The 16286-nt window shown below is 38.4% G+C and overlaps 1 protein-coding gene across 1 annotated transcript in view; it reads right to left on the reverse strand.

The window, feature by feature from the left end:
• The window catches only part of RAD50 (RAD50 double strand break repair protein), a 74350-nt gene that overhangs the window by 41389 nt on the left and 16675 nt on the right, over nt 1-16286 (reverse strand). Inside the window, exons 4-7 of the mRNA XM_006759153.2 lie at nt 12825-13010; nt 12295-12499; nt 2485-2613; nt 2102-2267 (exon numbers count right to left, since the gene is read on the reverse strand). Coding sequence (XP_006759216.1) covers nt 2102-2267; nt 2485-2613; nt 12295-12499; nt 12825-13010 — 686 coding nt within the window. The remainder of the gene's footprint in view (nt 1-2101; nt 2268-2484; nt 2614-12294; nt 12500-12824; nt 13011-16286) is intronic.

Here is a 16286-nt window from a genome sequence, read left to right on the forward strand (position 1 = left end):
TTTCTGGGCCTAATCCTCCGGAAAGTCTGTTTCTTTGTTACTAATGTTGTGGCCCCAACCCATAACAAAGAAACAGCCACGGGCAAACTACAGCCTGCGGGCCGGATTCGCCCATTTGAAATGAATAAAACTAAAAAAAAAAAAAAAAGACTGTACCCGTTAATGTAATGATGTTTACTTTGAATTTATTAGTTCACACAAACACTCCATCCATGCTTTTGTTCCGGCCCTCCAGTCCAGTTTAAGAACCCATTGTGGCCCTCGAGTCAAAAAGTTTGCCCACCCCTGTCCTCGACTCTAGGAGATCCGTCTGCCACCAGAACTACGATTCCCAGCATTCCTGGTGCTCCCCAGGCTCTGGGCTTCTACTTCTGGTCCTGCGGCTGCCACCAGAACTACTATTCCCAGAATTCCTGGTGTCCCCCCCACCCCCACTCTTGGTTTTCCCTTCCTGCTCTGTCTCTGTCCCACGGCCTCCCACTCTGCCAAGTTCTCCAAGCTGCTCCACTCTCCACCAGCTTTCCCTCTCTGCTCTCAGCGAGCAAGGGAGCCATGTCCCCCCCAGCCCCCCCGACAAGCCTCTGACTCTCCTGCTCTGCTCTCTGCCAGGCGGCTTGTGGGGAGCGACCAAGGGAGCCACATCCCCCCAAGCCTCTGGTTCTCTCACTCTGCTCTCTGCCTGTGTATGCAAATTAACCCTCCATCTTTGTTAGGTTAATCTGCATGCTCACTCCTGATTGGCTGGTGGGCATCATGGAGGTACGGTCAACTTACATGTTTCTCTTTTATTATTATTCATTATAAGTTTCTTTCTACCACACCTGAGTTTATTCTAATGAAGTGACTCCTGTAGGATGAGACCTGGTTATCAGAGGAGCCTACTATGTGATTAGAGAATAGGAATTTTCAGTACTCTCCTACCCAACTCTGGGGAGAAGTTGAAGATTCAGTTCAATCATCAATGGTCAATAATTTAATCAATAATGATTACATAACGGAACTCCCATAAAACCCCTAAACAAGGAGCTTCAGAGCTTCCAGGTTGGTGAACACATGGAGGTGCTTAGAAAGTGCCATGCCCTTTCCCCATACCTTACTCTATACATCTCTTCCATTTGGTTGTTTCTGAGCTGTATTCTTTATAATAAACTAGAAATTGTGTTTCCCTGAGTTCTATGAGCTATTATAGAAAATTACTGAATCTGAGGAAGGGGTATAGAAATGTCTGATGTGTAGCCAGTGGTCAGAAGAACAGGTGACAGACAACCTGGACTTGGCAACGGCCATTGGAAATGAAAGGCAGTCTCACAGGACTGAGCCCTCAATCTGTGGGGTCTGTGCTAATTCCAGACAGTTAGTGTCAGAACTAAATTAAATTACAGGACACCCAGTTGCCAAGAATTGGAAAATTGCTTGGTGTGGAAAAATGCACTCACCTGGTGTTAGAATTATTTTAAGCAGAAAACTGTGTAACATTTTAGTAACATTTTGCAAAACTATAAAGTAAATCCTCACTTAAAGTCATGGACAGATTCTGCAACTTTAAATGAAATGACATATAATGAAACCAAATTTACCATAGACTACTTGATATAGACAAGAGTTAAGTTCCTATGCCTCTCAAAAACATTGTAATAAAAGTTATTTGAAGGACCTATTGTAGTGTCATTATCAACCAGGATACAAACACTGATACAATCCTTCAAACTTATTCAGATTTCCCAGTTTTACTTGTATTCATTTGTATGTGTGTTTATTAAATTCTATATAATTGTATCACCTATACTGGCTCTTATATCTATCACAACAGTCAAGATACCGAACAGTTCCAATACCACAAGAATCCCTCTTGTTGCTTTTATAACTATACCCACAGTAACCTTTTTCTGCCCCTCCTCCTACTTAGTAAGCCTAGCAACCACTAATCAGTCCTCCACTTCTAAAATTCTGGCATTTCAAAAATGTTACATAAATGGCAATACACTGTATATATTTTGAGATTGACTTTTTTTCACTCAGCATAATTCCCTGGAGATTCATCATTCATGCTGAAAATGCATAATATTACAATAAGAAAGACCAAGTAAATACTTTACCCTACCCTGTTCAACAAGTAGTTCTGATTTTTCTTGATTGAGAAGCCTAGATTCTTTATTTAACTTTTCCAGTTCACGCTGACAGTCTACCAATTTCCTTTCTTTCTCCCTTATTGTTCTCTGGTGATTGAGATATAAATCATTTAGTTGCTCATCAGTCCCTTGAAAAACCTATGCAAAACCAAAATAAAGAGCTTTAATAAGTATAAGAAGATATCACTCTGAGGTACAAAGTATGAAAAAAGTATTCAATATCCTTCCTCTTAACATACACTTGGAAGGCAAACATCATAAGGATTTTCTTTCAAAATGAGTGGCAAATGGATTAAAATGAGGTTCACTATAATAAGCCCAGAATTTTGAAGAACAAAATTCTATCACCACGAACCTTTTCCATTTTCTGTTCCAGTTCACTATTATCTTTCTCCATTTGCTTCTTTCGGCTTTCCAAGGCTTTAATTTCATTGTCAAGTTTCATTATTTTAGAGAGATTGTGTTCAATTTCTTTGAGACGATTCTGGAAATAAATAAACACTCTACGATAAATAAAATTCTCTATAGTTTACAACACAGACGGATAAAGAGAAATTCATAAGATGTGCCAGGGTCAGGCACTTGGTAAAAGTGATCTCATTTAATATGAACAATGCTGCAAAGGGGATGTACAGAAACTAAGGATCGGAGACATTAAGTAACTTGCCCAACTCCTCATAGCTAGTAAAGAAAAGCAGTAAATTCCAAATCTAACTCCAAAGCCATGTCTCATCTTCAACACCCCCAAAAGTCATTCATTAATTGAGTACTTAGAGCCACATTATGCAAAGTACCACATTTTAAGAATTTAATCCTCAAAAGGTTAGCTATTTAATGTATTTTTAAAAGTTAGGAAAAATGAGTGGGCTAGAGACTCAGGGTGAGTCACCAGTGCATTCTGAGCCTGGAGGCAAATTTACATGGAAGATTATACTTTAATTCAAAGTTGGCTCAAGCACAGAGGACTCTGAACACGTGAAATGTGATAAATAACCTCAGTGGTCCGCTTCCTGGGAGAGCTGGCTGCCTCATCACCTAGGAATATGTGTGACCTGATTCAGAGCATTCTCCTGGGTGATGCTCTTCCACTGCCATTACATTTCCAAGGCTGACCAATTCCTCTTACAAGACATTTGTAGAACCTGATTTTTAAACTAACTCATTACTACAGTGCTTATTTATTGTAACCTTTCAAAGCTGCACCAAAATGCATCCTCAACTTTAATGTCATTTAATAAAATTGTATCAAACCATCTTGTGATTTGTAAATTAATCAGTAGCATGTAATCACTATAAAAATAGGAATTTTGTTCACTAATGTATCACTAGCACATATAACAGGTGTTCAGTATGTTAGCTGAAAAAAGATTTTAAAAAAGTAATTTTATATTTACAGTTACAGCTATCATGACTGAATGCCTACCAACTTGCAGACATTGTACTAGCTGCTGCTATCCATTCTCTTTAATCCTATGAGACTATGTACTAGGTAGGAGACTTGGAGGACTTAACTTGTATAAAGCTACATATATACTTAACAATAAGAGATGAGACTGGGATGCAGAGTTGTGTAATGGTTGTGACCTAGGCTTTGTGCGCTGGAACAATTAAACATCTGTATGCAAAAAAGCAAACCTCAACCTTACCTCACACATATTTTAAAATTAACCCGAAATAGGGCATATACTTAAGTGTAAGAACTCAAACTATAAAATGTCAGGAAGAAAATACAGAAAAAAAATCTTTGTGTCAGGAAAAGATTTCCTAGATAAAAAACAAAAACTATAAAAGAAAAATTGATAAACTGAACTTCATAAAAACTAAACTCTTGCCCTTTGAAAAGCAGTTAACAAAATATTTGCAAAATATGTATTTGATAAGGACTTGTATCCAAACTATCTGAAGCACTTTTAATATTCAGCTTGTAAGACAAAAAAATTTGAAAATAGCCTTGACCAGTGTTGCTAAGTAGTTAGAGCAGCTGTGGGCAAACTACGGCCCGTTTGAAATGAATAAAACGAAAAAAAAAAAAAAGACCGTACCCTTTTATGTAATGATGTTTACTTTGAATTTATATTAGTTCACACAAACACTCCATCCATGCTTTTGTTCCGGCCCTCTGGTCCAGTTTAAGAACCCATTGTGGCCCTCGAGTCAAAAAGTTTGCCCACCCCTGAGTTAGAGCATCGTCTCTCTCACATCAATGCTTCTCTCTTTCTCTGTCTCTCTTCCCTCCTACCTCCCTTCCTTCCACTCTTTTTGAAAATCAATGGGAGAAAAATGTCCTTGGGTGAGGATTAAAACATTTTTTGAAAATAGCCAGAAGAATCAAAGACACTTTACCAAAAACGATATTCAGATGGCGAATAAACACATACAAAGGATGCTCAACACCCAAAGACATTAGAAAAATTAAAGGCACAATGAGAAAAAAATACTCAAGAGATACAACCTGTCTAATGTAATGGCTGAAATAAAAAAAGACTAACAGCCGAAACCGGTTTGGCTCGGTGGATGGAGCGTCGGCCTGCGGACGAATGGGTCCCGGGTTCGAATCCAGTCAAGGGCATGTACCTGGGTTGCGCGCACTTCCCCAGTGGGGGATGTGCAGGAGGCAGCTGATCGGTGTTTCTCTCTCATTGATGTTTCTAACTCTCTATCTCTCTCCTTTCCTCTCTGTAAAAAATCAATAAAATATATTAAAAAAAAAAAAAAAGACTAACAATGTAAGAGCTGATAAGGATGCAGAGCAACATCAATCGTAAACATTCTTGGTAGGACTATGAAATGGAACAGCCACTTTGAAAAGTGGCAGCTCACAGTGTTAAACATATACTTACCATACATCCTATCAACTCCCCTCCTGGAGAGTTACCCTAGAAAGAAACATACTACAAACAAAGACCCATACACAAGTTTATAGCAGTTTGATTTGTAATAGCGAAAAGCTGGAAACAACCTAACGTCCATCAATCAGGGAACAGATGGACATACTGTAATACAGCCATACAGTAAAATAACCTCAGCAATGAAAAGGAGTAACTACCCAAATGTGCAAGAGACTAATTAAAAAGCAACATGCTAAGAAGTCAGATGCAAAAAGCTACATAAGCTATGATTCCATTTATGTGACAATTCTGGAAAAGACAAAACGAATCAGTGGTTACCAAGGGCTGGGGATGGAGGGAGAAGGCTGACTACAGAGATTTTTAAGAACTTTTTGAGGTGATGGAAATGTTCTGTATCTTGATTGGAGTGGTAGCAATGCTACTATATGCATTTGCCCAAACTCACTGAACTATATACTTTTAAAAGGGTTGATTTTACTATATGTAAATTATACATCAATAAATCTGACGTTTAATAGTACGGGCATAGGAATCAGAGAGGCCTGGACTCAAATCCGGGCTTTATCCCTTACTTCCAGCATGAAAACCTGTGCCTCAGTTTTCTTTCCTAAAAACCTCACAGGATTAATGTGGAGCTTACAAAATACATTTTAAAGCAGTTTGATCAGTGACTGAGATACAGTTGGCCCTTAATGAATACCTTTTGAACAGTCTAACCAAGAGAAATGGATTGAATCTTCAAAATACTGATTACAGGCATACCTCATTTTATTGTGTTTCATTTTATTGCACTTCACAAAGTTGCACTGTTTACAAATTGGAGGAGAGCCTAGCCACCAGCAAAAATATTACAACTCATTTTATTGCAGTAGTCTGGAACCAAACCCGCAATGGTACTCTACTTCTCAAAAACTTCTTAGCTTCCCTCAGTCAGTGTTTTCACCGCCTCTTGGTGGCATTAACATTATCTGGGCTTGAATTGTTTGTGACACCCCTAGCTACTTCATTTGTTAAGTCTAGCCCATCACCAGATGCTCTGGATTCTTTTTTTGACACTTGTGTTTTGGCTCTAACCCCAGAGCACACAATCTCGTAAAAGGAGCTAAGACAAATTTGTAAGCAACAAAAAACATAGCAGAGTGCTTAAAGCTTAGGCATTCGTGTGAAATGAGACAAATGAATAGGGTAATTGGGCTATTACTATGTAACTAGTAGCCCTGTGCACGAATCCGTGTGCCAGTAGCTTGCTGCCGCCCTCCAATAGCTCTCTGCCCGCTGCCCCACCCTCCGGTAGCTCCCCATTCCCTCTCCCCACCTCATAGCTTGCTGCCCTGCCCCCTCCAGTAGCTCTCCACCATCCGCTTGTAGCTCGCTGCCCCACCCTCCTGCTGAGTCATGATCCGGTCATTATGCAGTCAGCTGATACACTTCATGACCATTTGCATATTACATCCTTATTATATAGGCTTAGTGATCTGGTGCACAAAATTCATGCATGGGGGAGGGAGGTCCCTTAGCCTTGCCTGCACCCTCTCCAATCCGGGACCCCTTGGGGGATGTCCAACTTCCGGCAGTTGGACATCCTTCTCGCAATCTGGGACCACTGGCTCCTAACCATTCGCATGCCTGCCTGCCTGATCACCCCTCACCGCCTCTGTCTGCCTGCCTGATCTTTCCTCTAACTGCTTGCTCCCTTGCGCCAGCCTGATCTCACCCCTAACTGCTTGCTCCCCCATACCCCTAACTGCCCTCCCCTACCAGCCTGATTACCCCTAACCACCTCTGCCTCAGCCCCCGCCATCGTGACTTTGTCCGGAAGGATGTCAGACGTCCAGTCAATCCGGTCTAATTAGCATATTACCCTTGTATTAGTTCATAGATGACTATGAACTTGTGTGTGTGGAAAAATAAATAAGTGTTTTTAAACTTGAAAACAAATTTCTCAAGCAGTTTCCACTGATAGAAAGAAAGAAAAACAAGGCTAAATGAGCCAAAGTGGTGGGATGGAAATAAAGTAGTTTATGAAAGAGTTCTTAAAGACTGGGGGAATCTGTAAAAATTGTTAAGAATGAATTATAGTGCAGTAGTGAAATGAAGCTATCCCTGGATGGCTGCTGGGAGGTGACTTGATCCAAACTTTATGCTGAGTTCTATGAAGGAAAGAATTCTCAAATATTAGAGCTAAAAAAGGACTTTGGAAATAACCCACTTAATAAATACTACTGACCACCTGCTATGTGCCAGGCACTGTACTAGGCTCTGAGGAGAGTAAGATTAAAACCTTGGAGAACTAGTCAAATTAAACAAAGAAATTTACAAATACCTCAATGTTTGCTACAATCTTAGAATCTTGGCACCACTCAAATAAATATCAGATATTATCCCAGCCTATCTTGACGTATTTCCTATTCAAATGCTCTACTTCAGCTATATGAATTTCCTTGATAGTGTTCAAAGACAGTTTGCATTTTACTGTCCCTATGTCTCTAATTACCTACCCATTTTTGGTTTAAAACATACCCCAAATTTAGTCTCATAAAGTCCTTTCTGGCCACCTCAGAGCTTACAGCTCTAGTCTAGTAAGATACAGCATACTTGTCATTCTTTTGTCTACTGAACTAAATTCTAAACCCATTTAGCTCTTCATAATCTGACTGTAATAAGCTCTTACTCCTTTTGCCCTGATTTACTTAACCCAGGCTCTTCTCACACAATCCTGCTTTGATAAGATTGTATGTGTGAACATATGCTTATATATATATGTGAATATATGCACATATATATTAAAATAAGCAAAAAAAGTTTTTGGTTGGATGTGTCTGGGAGGCCAAAAATAATAAGTGGGAAGAACATTTCTTACTTTAAATTAATATTCTTCTGTAATTTTTTTCATTGTGAGCATAGATTACTTTTAAAGAAAAAAAAATGCAGAATAAATACAAACATACATAAAATGCCTTCCAATCTGCTGATATAATTTTCCCATTCTTTAAGGCCCAGCTCAGCCATGCTTCCTCCCTGGACACCTTATAACAGATTTATATTAAATCTTATTAATTAAAGATTTATATCACGTTTTAAACAGCACTATTGGGATATAATTTACATACCCTACAACTCATCCATTTAAAGTGTCCAATTCAACGTTTTTTAGTGTATTCAGAGTTGTACAACCATCACCATACTCTATTCTTAGGACATTTTCAATTTCTAAACAGAAACCCTGTATTCATTGGCAGTCACTATTCATTTCTCTCTACCACCTACCCATGGCAATCACTAACCTATTTTCTATCTCTATCGATTTACCAATTCTGACCATTTTAAATAAATGGAATCATACAATATGTGGTCTTTTGTGATTGGCTTCTTTCACTTAGCATGTATGAGAACTTCATTTCTTTTTATGGCTAAATAATTATCCAATATATGGATATGCCATATTTTATTGATCAGGTACTTATGACATCTGAGTTTTCATTTTTTACTATTATGCATAATACTGCTATGAACATTCCTATACAAGTCTGTATGCAGATTTATGTTTTAATTTCCTTTGAGGGTATATGAGAATTCATATTCAACATTTTGAGGAACTTGCTGAACTATTTTCTAAAGTGGCTGCACCATTTTACATTCACACCAGCATGTGTAAGAGCTCCAATTTCTCCACATCCTCACCAACACTTATTTTTTTTATTTATACTCATTTCAGTAAGTATGAAGTGGCATCTCATTGTGGTTTTAATTTGCATTTCCTGATGAATACTGTTGTCAAGCATCTTTTCATATGCTCATTGGACACATATCTACTTTGAAGAACTATCTATTCAGAGTCTTTGCCCATTTTCAAATTATTATTCATTTATTATTGAGTTATGTGTTATTTTTATGTTCCAGATACAAGTCCCTTGTCAGATAAATAGCTTGCAAATATTTTCTCTTAATAAGGGAGATATGTTCTGACAAATGCATTAAGTGATTTTGTCACTGTGCAAATATCACAGAGTACACTTACACAAAACTAGGTGGCATAACCTACTACATACCTAGGCTCTAGGGCAGTGATGGCGAACCTTTTGAGCTCGGCGTGTCAGCATTTTGAAAAACCCTAACTTAACTCTGGTGCCGTGTCACATATAGAAATTTTTTGATATTTGCAACCATAGTAAAACAAAGACTTATATTTTTGATATTTATTTTATATATTTAAATGCCATTTAACAAAGAAAAATCAACCAAAAAAATGAGTTCTCGTGTCACCTCTGACACGCGTGTCATAGGTTCGCCATCACTGCTCTAGGGTATACCCTATTGCTCCTAAGCTACAAACCTATATAGCATATGACTATACTGAATAGTGAAGGCAACTGTAATCCAATAGTATTTGTATATCTAAACACAGAAAAGGTATAGTACAGTTGACTCTTGAACAACATGTGTTTGAATTGCATCGCTCCACATATACCTACTTGCCATGAATGGAGCTTGCAGGATTGGAAGTTGCTCTGGGTGAGTGAGTGAATGAGTGGTGAGTAAATGTGAAGACCTATGACATTACTGTACACTTCGTAAACACTGTACACTTAACCTATACAAAAATAATTAAAAAATATTTTTCTTTCTTCAAGTTAACCTTAGCTTACTATAACCTTTTTTACTTTGTAATTTTTTTTAAACTCTGATTCTTCTGTGATAATACTTAGCTTAACATACAAACTTTTAACTTTTTTTTTTTACTTTTTCAACCTTTTTTGTTGTTATTGTTAAAACCTAAAACACAAACACACATATTAGCCTAGGCCTGTGGTCAGCAAACTGCAGCTCGCGAGCAAGAGGCTCTTTGGCCCCTTGAGTGTGGCTCTTCCACAAAATACCATGTGTGGGCGCGCATGTACAGTGCGATTGAAACTTTTGTGGCCCATTGTGCAGAAGTCGGTATTTTGTGAAAGAGACACACTCAAGGGGCCAAAGAGCCACATGTGGCTCGCGAGCCATTGTTTGCCGGCTACTGGCCTAGGCTAGTATCACTGTCTTCCACCTCCACATCTCATCCCAATGGAAGGTCTTGAGGGGCAATAACATACATGGAGCTGTCATCACCTATGATAGCAATCCCTTCTTCTGGAATAACCTAAAGGACCTGCTTGAGGATCTTTTTAAGTAGGTGTCACTCTTTTCAGAAATATGTTCATGGTGGTTTGCTTGGTTTCATCATAGATTTGCTTGTAAGCAGATAATGCACCATGAATATTCCTCTCTATTGATGAAAACCTTTCGGTGTTGGGGTCCATGTTATTAGACTTTTTAAGGAGCCAGTTGAAATCTGCAAAAGCTTCTGCTAAAGGCTTCACTAAGAATATTCTTGGGGGGCAGGGGTTCTTCTTTTTCTTCTCCTGAAGTTTCCTTTTTTCTTGCCTCTTCTTCTATGTGTTCCTATTCCAGTTCTAACAAGTCATTAGTCAGTTACTCCAGAACCACCTCTAAGAGCTCTTCCATTATCCACGTTAAAGTTGTTTGCTATCTCAACCATAGTCTTGTTGATTTTTGTAACCTCCTTATCCTGGCAACTTCTTAGAAGTCATGGATGAACCCTTTAAGTGTCTTCTTCCAGATGCCATTCATACACTCCTTGGTGACATCACCCCAAGCTCCAGCAAGGTTCCTAATTCTCCCAGAATTGCATCAGTGTCTTCTCAGCTGCAGCAATAGCCTGGGCAAGTCCCCCTCAGGAAGAAGGTCTTAAAAGCTACAATTCCTTGATACATTGGTTAGATCAAACAGGTGGTATTTGGACTATTATTCTGTCCTTAAAAGCCTGGAAACCTGGCATTGACTTGGCCTTCTTATGGATAAAAGTCCTTCCAGGCATCTGTTTCCAGAATAGAAAGATTTCACCCATATTGAATATTTGCTCTGGCAAGTAATTTTCCTCCAAAATCTACTTCTCTCGAGTTTCCAAAAATTTGGTAACTTTCCAAAGTAGTTTCTTCAACTGCTTTCACATCAGCACTCACAGACTCACCACCCACTCTTACATCATGGAATGAATAACTATTTTTGAATAGTTTAAACCGCCCACAGCTAGCAGTAAAATCAACATGATAGTAGGGTCCAGCCTTTTCTTTTAACATCACAATCCTTTTGCTTTAGCTGTGATCATCAAGGTGCTGAGAAGACTACACTTCTGTGTCTGGTCTCCAATTCAGATCATGTCTGATGTAGGCCCCTTCTTTAATCCTTTGAGTGGCAACCAATATCCTAGGAACTATGCTAAAATTGCCAACGCATTTTTGCTGTTTTTACAGCAGTTTAGGAAAAAACTTATGAATCGCAAGTAAATGAAGTTACATATTCAATATCTTCCACAAAATCATCATCTTCACAGCAAGAATTGACATATTTAACAATATCATCATCACTAATAAAGGAGACTTAGAACTGGACACTGCAGGAGGAGCGCGATAGCGGGGAAAGACAGGAGGAGCGCGATCACGTTCTCTGGCACTCTAGGGGTTAATTTTTGTTAGTCTCGTTGCCTTCAATGAAGCAGATCCTTTAATAGTTTTCATCACTGTGCTCTTGTTCTTTAAGACTTGTGCTATGGTAGAATGGGACATGCCTGACCGAAGAGCAATGAATATCACTGATTTTCCACCTGTACAGTCCTTAATTACTTTTAATTTCATTTCCAGGTCAATCCCTCAATGTGACCTCTTACCAGCAACATTAACAGTAGATTCTTACATGTAGGAGACATGCTGAACAAAATAACGTGAGATTAAATCAAGCACAAGAGACACGTTGAACAAGAGTTGTATGAAGCTACTGCCGGGTTTACCAAGGCAGACTGTTCTATAGCAAAAATTTTTTTATAAGTAAAAAGAGTACACCCTAAAATAATGATAAAAAGTACAATGTAGTAAATACATAAAACAGTAACATAGTAATTTATTACCATTATCAAGTATTACGTACTGTACATATTCCAAGAAATATATGTATCATTCAAACTCATAACAAAATAAAGTACATGCAGCGATTCTCAACCTGTGGTTCGCGACCCCTTTGAGGTCGAATGACACTTTCACAGGGGTCGCCTAAGACCATCCTGCATATCAGATATTTACATTACGATTCATAACAGTAGCAACATTACAGTTATGAAGTAGCAACGAAAATAATTTTACGGTTGGGTCACAACATGAGGAACTGTATTTAAAGGGTCAGAAGGTTGAGAACCACTGAGTCATAAAGGGTGAGTGCTACCATGGTAAAAGGTGACTTTCTTCTTAGCATATAAGAAATCAAATTACCTTCAGTGGATCAAGTTCATTCTCATAGGATTTGACAATTTCTTTTGAAGATGTTAACTGGGCTTCCTTACTAGTAATCTGCTCGCGGATCTCACAAGCTTTTTCCTTATTTTGCTTCAGATATTTTAGTTCTGTTTGACATTCTTTTACTTTCTGACCTTGTGTCTGGCGTACCTGCCTAAGTGTTTCCAAGGCCTTAATGTACCTATGAAGATATTAAATAAAAATTTCTGGCTAAGTAAATGATAGTATATACATACAATGAAATATTATGCAGTCATTAAAAGTTTTTAATAACTTGGAAAATGCTTATGACATATGGTAAGTGAAAAAGTTACAAATACACTGTCAATCAGGTAATTTACATGCACAGAAAGAAAACTGAAAGGAAATATGCCCACTGGTTGCTACTGAGGAGTAATAATGACTTTCTTGCTTTTAAAATTTTATCTGTTTTAAGAAAGATATATCCAAATTGCAATCATATCAATAACTTAATGGGCTACAAAGTCTAATTAAATGTTACAAACCTTGTTGCTGAAAAAATCTCATCAAATTTTTGCTTCAAAGCCTTTCCTTCACTTAAAGGCCAATTAGAATCTTCTTGATGACAGAAAATGACATTATTTAGCACAGACTTGGAAACCCCAAGAGAACTTATCATCTCTCGGTCAATTTCTGCACACTTAGAGCTGAGACTGACCTTTTCACCATGCCTATAGAAAATGAAAAGAAAAAATTTATGTAAAATAACCTCCACTTGTACCTATTCTATTGCTTAAATCAATCCTTTGTTATACTTGTAAAATAAAAAGAAGTCCCTTCATTCATCCCTCTTATAATAGCTTCCTCATGTATTCTGAAATAATTCAGCAGTTCACTGAGAAAAGTACGTAAAACTGTGTGGTTCAGAAGATGTAAGAATTTATGTAATATGTTTTTACATATTTGGATTTTTAATTACAATCATTTAAAATACCTATAGACAATACATAGAGAAAAATAAACTAACTCCCATCCCTAGAACTTAAAAATAAAGAAAATAAGGGTCTTAAGAGAATAGAACAAAACATGATAATCCACAGCAGATAGGCAAAGGTGCCTTAAACAAAAACATGTAAAGACTGTGTAGTTTAGCCGAAACCGGTTTGGCTCAGTGGATAGAGCGTCGGCCTGCGGACTGAAGGGTCCCGGGTTCGATTCCGGTCAAGGGCATGTACCTGGGTTGCGCGCACTTCCCCGGTGGGGGATGTGCAGGAGGCAGCTGATCGATGTTTCTCTCTCATCGATGTTTCTAACTCTCTATCTCTCTCTCTCCTTTCCTCTCTGTAAAAAATCAATAAAATATATTAAAAAAAAAAAAGACTGTGTAGTTTAGATAAGGGGTTGTTTAATAACAGACACATGGTAAAAGGAGAGTAAAGGCAAACAGACCTTAGTGGTACCCATCTAGCAAATCCAGAGAGGATTCTTAATCAGTAGACCTCAAGTTCTAGGGTCACACTGCCAAAGCAGTACAATAAAGAGAACTGCTTCGGGGTCAATTAAATGAGATCAGTATACCCAGAGCAAAGAGCATCCTTGTCCTTGGATTCCAAGAGATCTCTCAGTATCTTCCAGCAGAAGGACAAATCTACCATGTTCTTTCATATCTTCTGTCCAGTATCTGTTAACAACTAGATGAGGTAGGCAGAAGCAGTGTTGATCTTTCCTGTCATTTATATATTCCCTTATGTATGTTTAAAACATTACACTGAATGAAGTGAGAATGTTTTGTAGGGGGACTGAATGGGCAGGAAGTTATCATATTAGACCCCAGGAAAAGAGAATGGTAGCTTGAACTGGAATGGTCATCATAGAGATAGAAAGAAGAAGACGAAAAAGACATTCAGGTTAAATCCACACAAGTTGATAATGGACTGAATATGAAGGGCAAGGAAGATGTCAAAACTGACTTAGGTTCTCGGCTTGTGTCACTAGAAAGGTAGTGGTGTCATTCACTGAGAGTAAGAGAACTCTAAGAGGCTTTTCAAGGGGAGTCGGGGGAAGGATCATAACTTGGTATAGTTGAATCTAAGGCATCTTTGAAACAACTGGTAGAAAAATTAGAGAGGCAGGTAAGTACATCGGTCTAGAAACAGAGGTCTGGCCTGGAGACATAAATCTGTGAGTTACCTATGAAAACACAGTAAATTGAGCAATAGGTATAAATGAGATTATCTAAGAAGAGAATATAGAGCAAAAATGAAAGGGGATCTAGGACTAAGTCTGTACAGCTCCAACTTTTATTGGCTGGGTAGAAGTTGGCTTTAAGGAAAAGGAAGAGGGAACAGTGTTTCGGCCTGTCATGGAAATGTAAAAACATGTTCAAGTAAGAAGTGATTAACATCTACTTTTTATTGCGTTGTAGTACATAGAACAATGGCCTTCTAAAGAGATCTATATTACAATCCCTGGAATTTGTGAATGTGTTAGTTTATGAGGCAAAGGGGAATCAAGAAGAGATGAAATTGAAGTTTCCCTTTATCTGACTTTAAAATAGGTTATCCTGGATTGTATGGGTGGGCCAAGGTAAGGAGAGGGTCCTTAAGTTTGGGAGAGGGAGGCAGAAGAGGAAGTCAGAGTGATGCGATGTGAAAACTCTGTCCACGGTTGCTAGCTTTGAATATGGAGGAAGAGTGCCAGGAACCAAAGAATGTGGGTGGCCACTAAAAGGTGAAGAGTGCCCAGCCGGCATGGCTCGCTGGTTGAGCGATGACCTATGAACCAGGAGGTCATGGTTTGATTCCTGGTCAGGGCACATGCCCAGGATGCTGGCTCAATCCCTAGTAAGAGGCATGCAGGAGGCAGCCAAATCAATGGTTCTCTCTCATCATTGATGTTTCTGTCTCTCTTTCCTTTCCTCTCTGAAATCAATAAAAATACATTTAAAATAAATAAATAAAATAAAAGGTGGAAAGAGCAAGGAAACAGACTGTTCCTAGAGCCTCCAAAAAGAAACAGCCTTGCCAACACCTTGGTTTTAGATTAGTGAGACCCAATTCAAAATTCTAAATCAGAGAACTGCAAGATAATAAATTGTGTTGTTTTGCCTGGCCAGCATGGCTCCTATGAACCAGGAGGTCATGGTTCAATTCCCAGTTAGGGCACATGTCCGGGTTGTGGGCTCCATCTCCAGTATGGGGCATGCAGGAGGCAGCAGATCAATGGTTTTTTCTCATCAGTGATATTTCTCTCCCTCTCCCTTCCTCCCTGAAATCAATAAAAATATATTTAAAAATAAATTGTGTTGTTTTAAGCCACTAAGTTTGTGGTTTGTTACAGCAGTCATAGAAAACTAATACATGAGCTCTTAATATATATTAAGCATTTAATATACACTAGCACAATCCTTACATCTGTTTTAATATGTACAGTGATACTGAACCCCAATTTTACAAATGAAAAAAACAGGCTCACTCACTGTGAGGCCTATTTTATATAACCATAGCATTATCTTAATTAGTACAGAGGTTATTAGTGACCTTAGTTGTAGCTGTTTCAGTAGAGGAAGGGGCTAGAGAAGGAGTGAGGAGATAGTAAAGAAATGGAAACAGTAAGTATCAACAATTCTTTTGAGAAGATTGGCTGTAAAGAGGAAGATGGAAACAGTAACTGGAGTGGACTGAAATCAAAGGTATGTGCTTAAAAGCCACTAAAAAGAACCTGCTTAAGAAGCTAGTGGCTAGTATAGTACCTCTAACACATAATAGATGCTACACATTACTGGTTAAATAAAAGGATTATTTCACTAGTTTAACAAATAAGAAATAAATGAAAAAGGAAGGGGGTAAGGTTACAGTTAAGTAATTTGCTCAACAAAGATAAAGCCTTAAATCCAGGGTGGCCTAAATCCAAAATCCGTACTCACTGCAAGATGACACCTGCTCAGTTGAAATGGACAAATTTATTACTCTCTCCTACTTGTCTACTTCTCATCTCATCCATCCCTA

Source organism: Myotis davidii, unplaced genomic scaffold (genome assembly GCF_000327345.1).
Source record: "Myotis davidii unplaced genomic scaffold, ASM32734v1 scaffold456, whole genome shotgun sequence".
NCBI classification, from domain to species: domain Eukaryota; kingdom Metazoa; phylum Chordata; class Mammalia; order Chiroptera; family Vespertilionidae; genus Myotis; species Myotis davidii.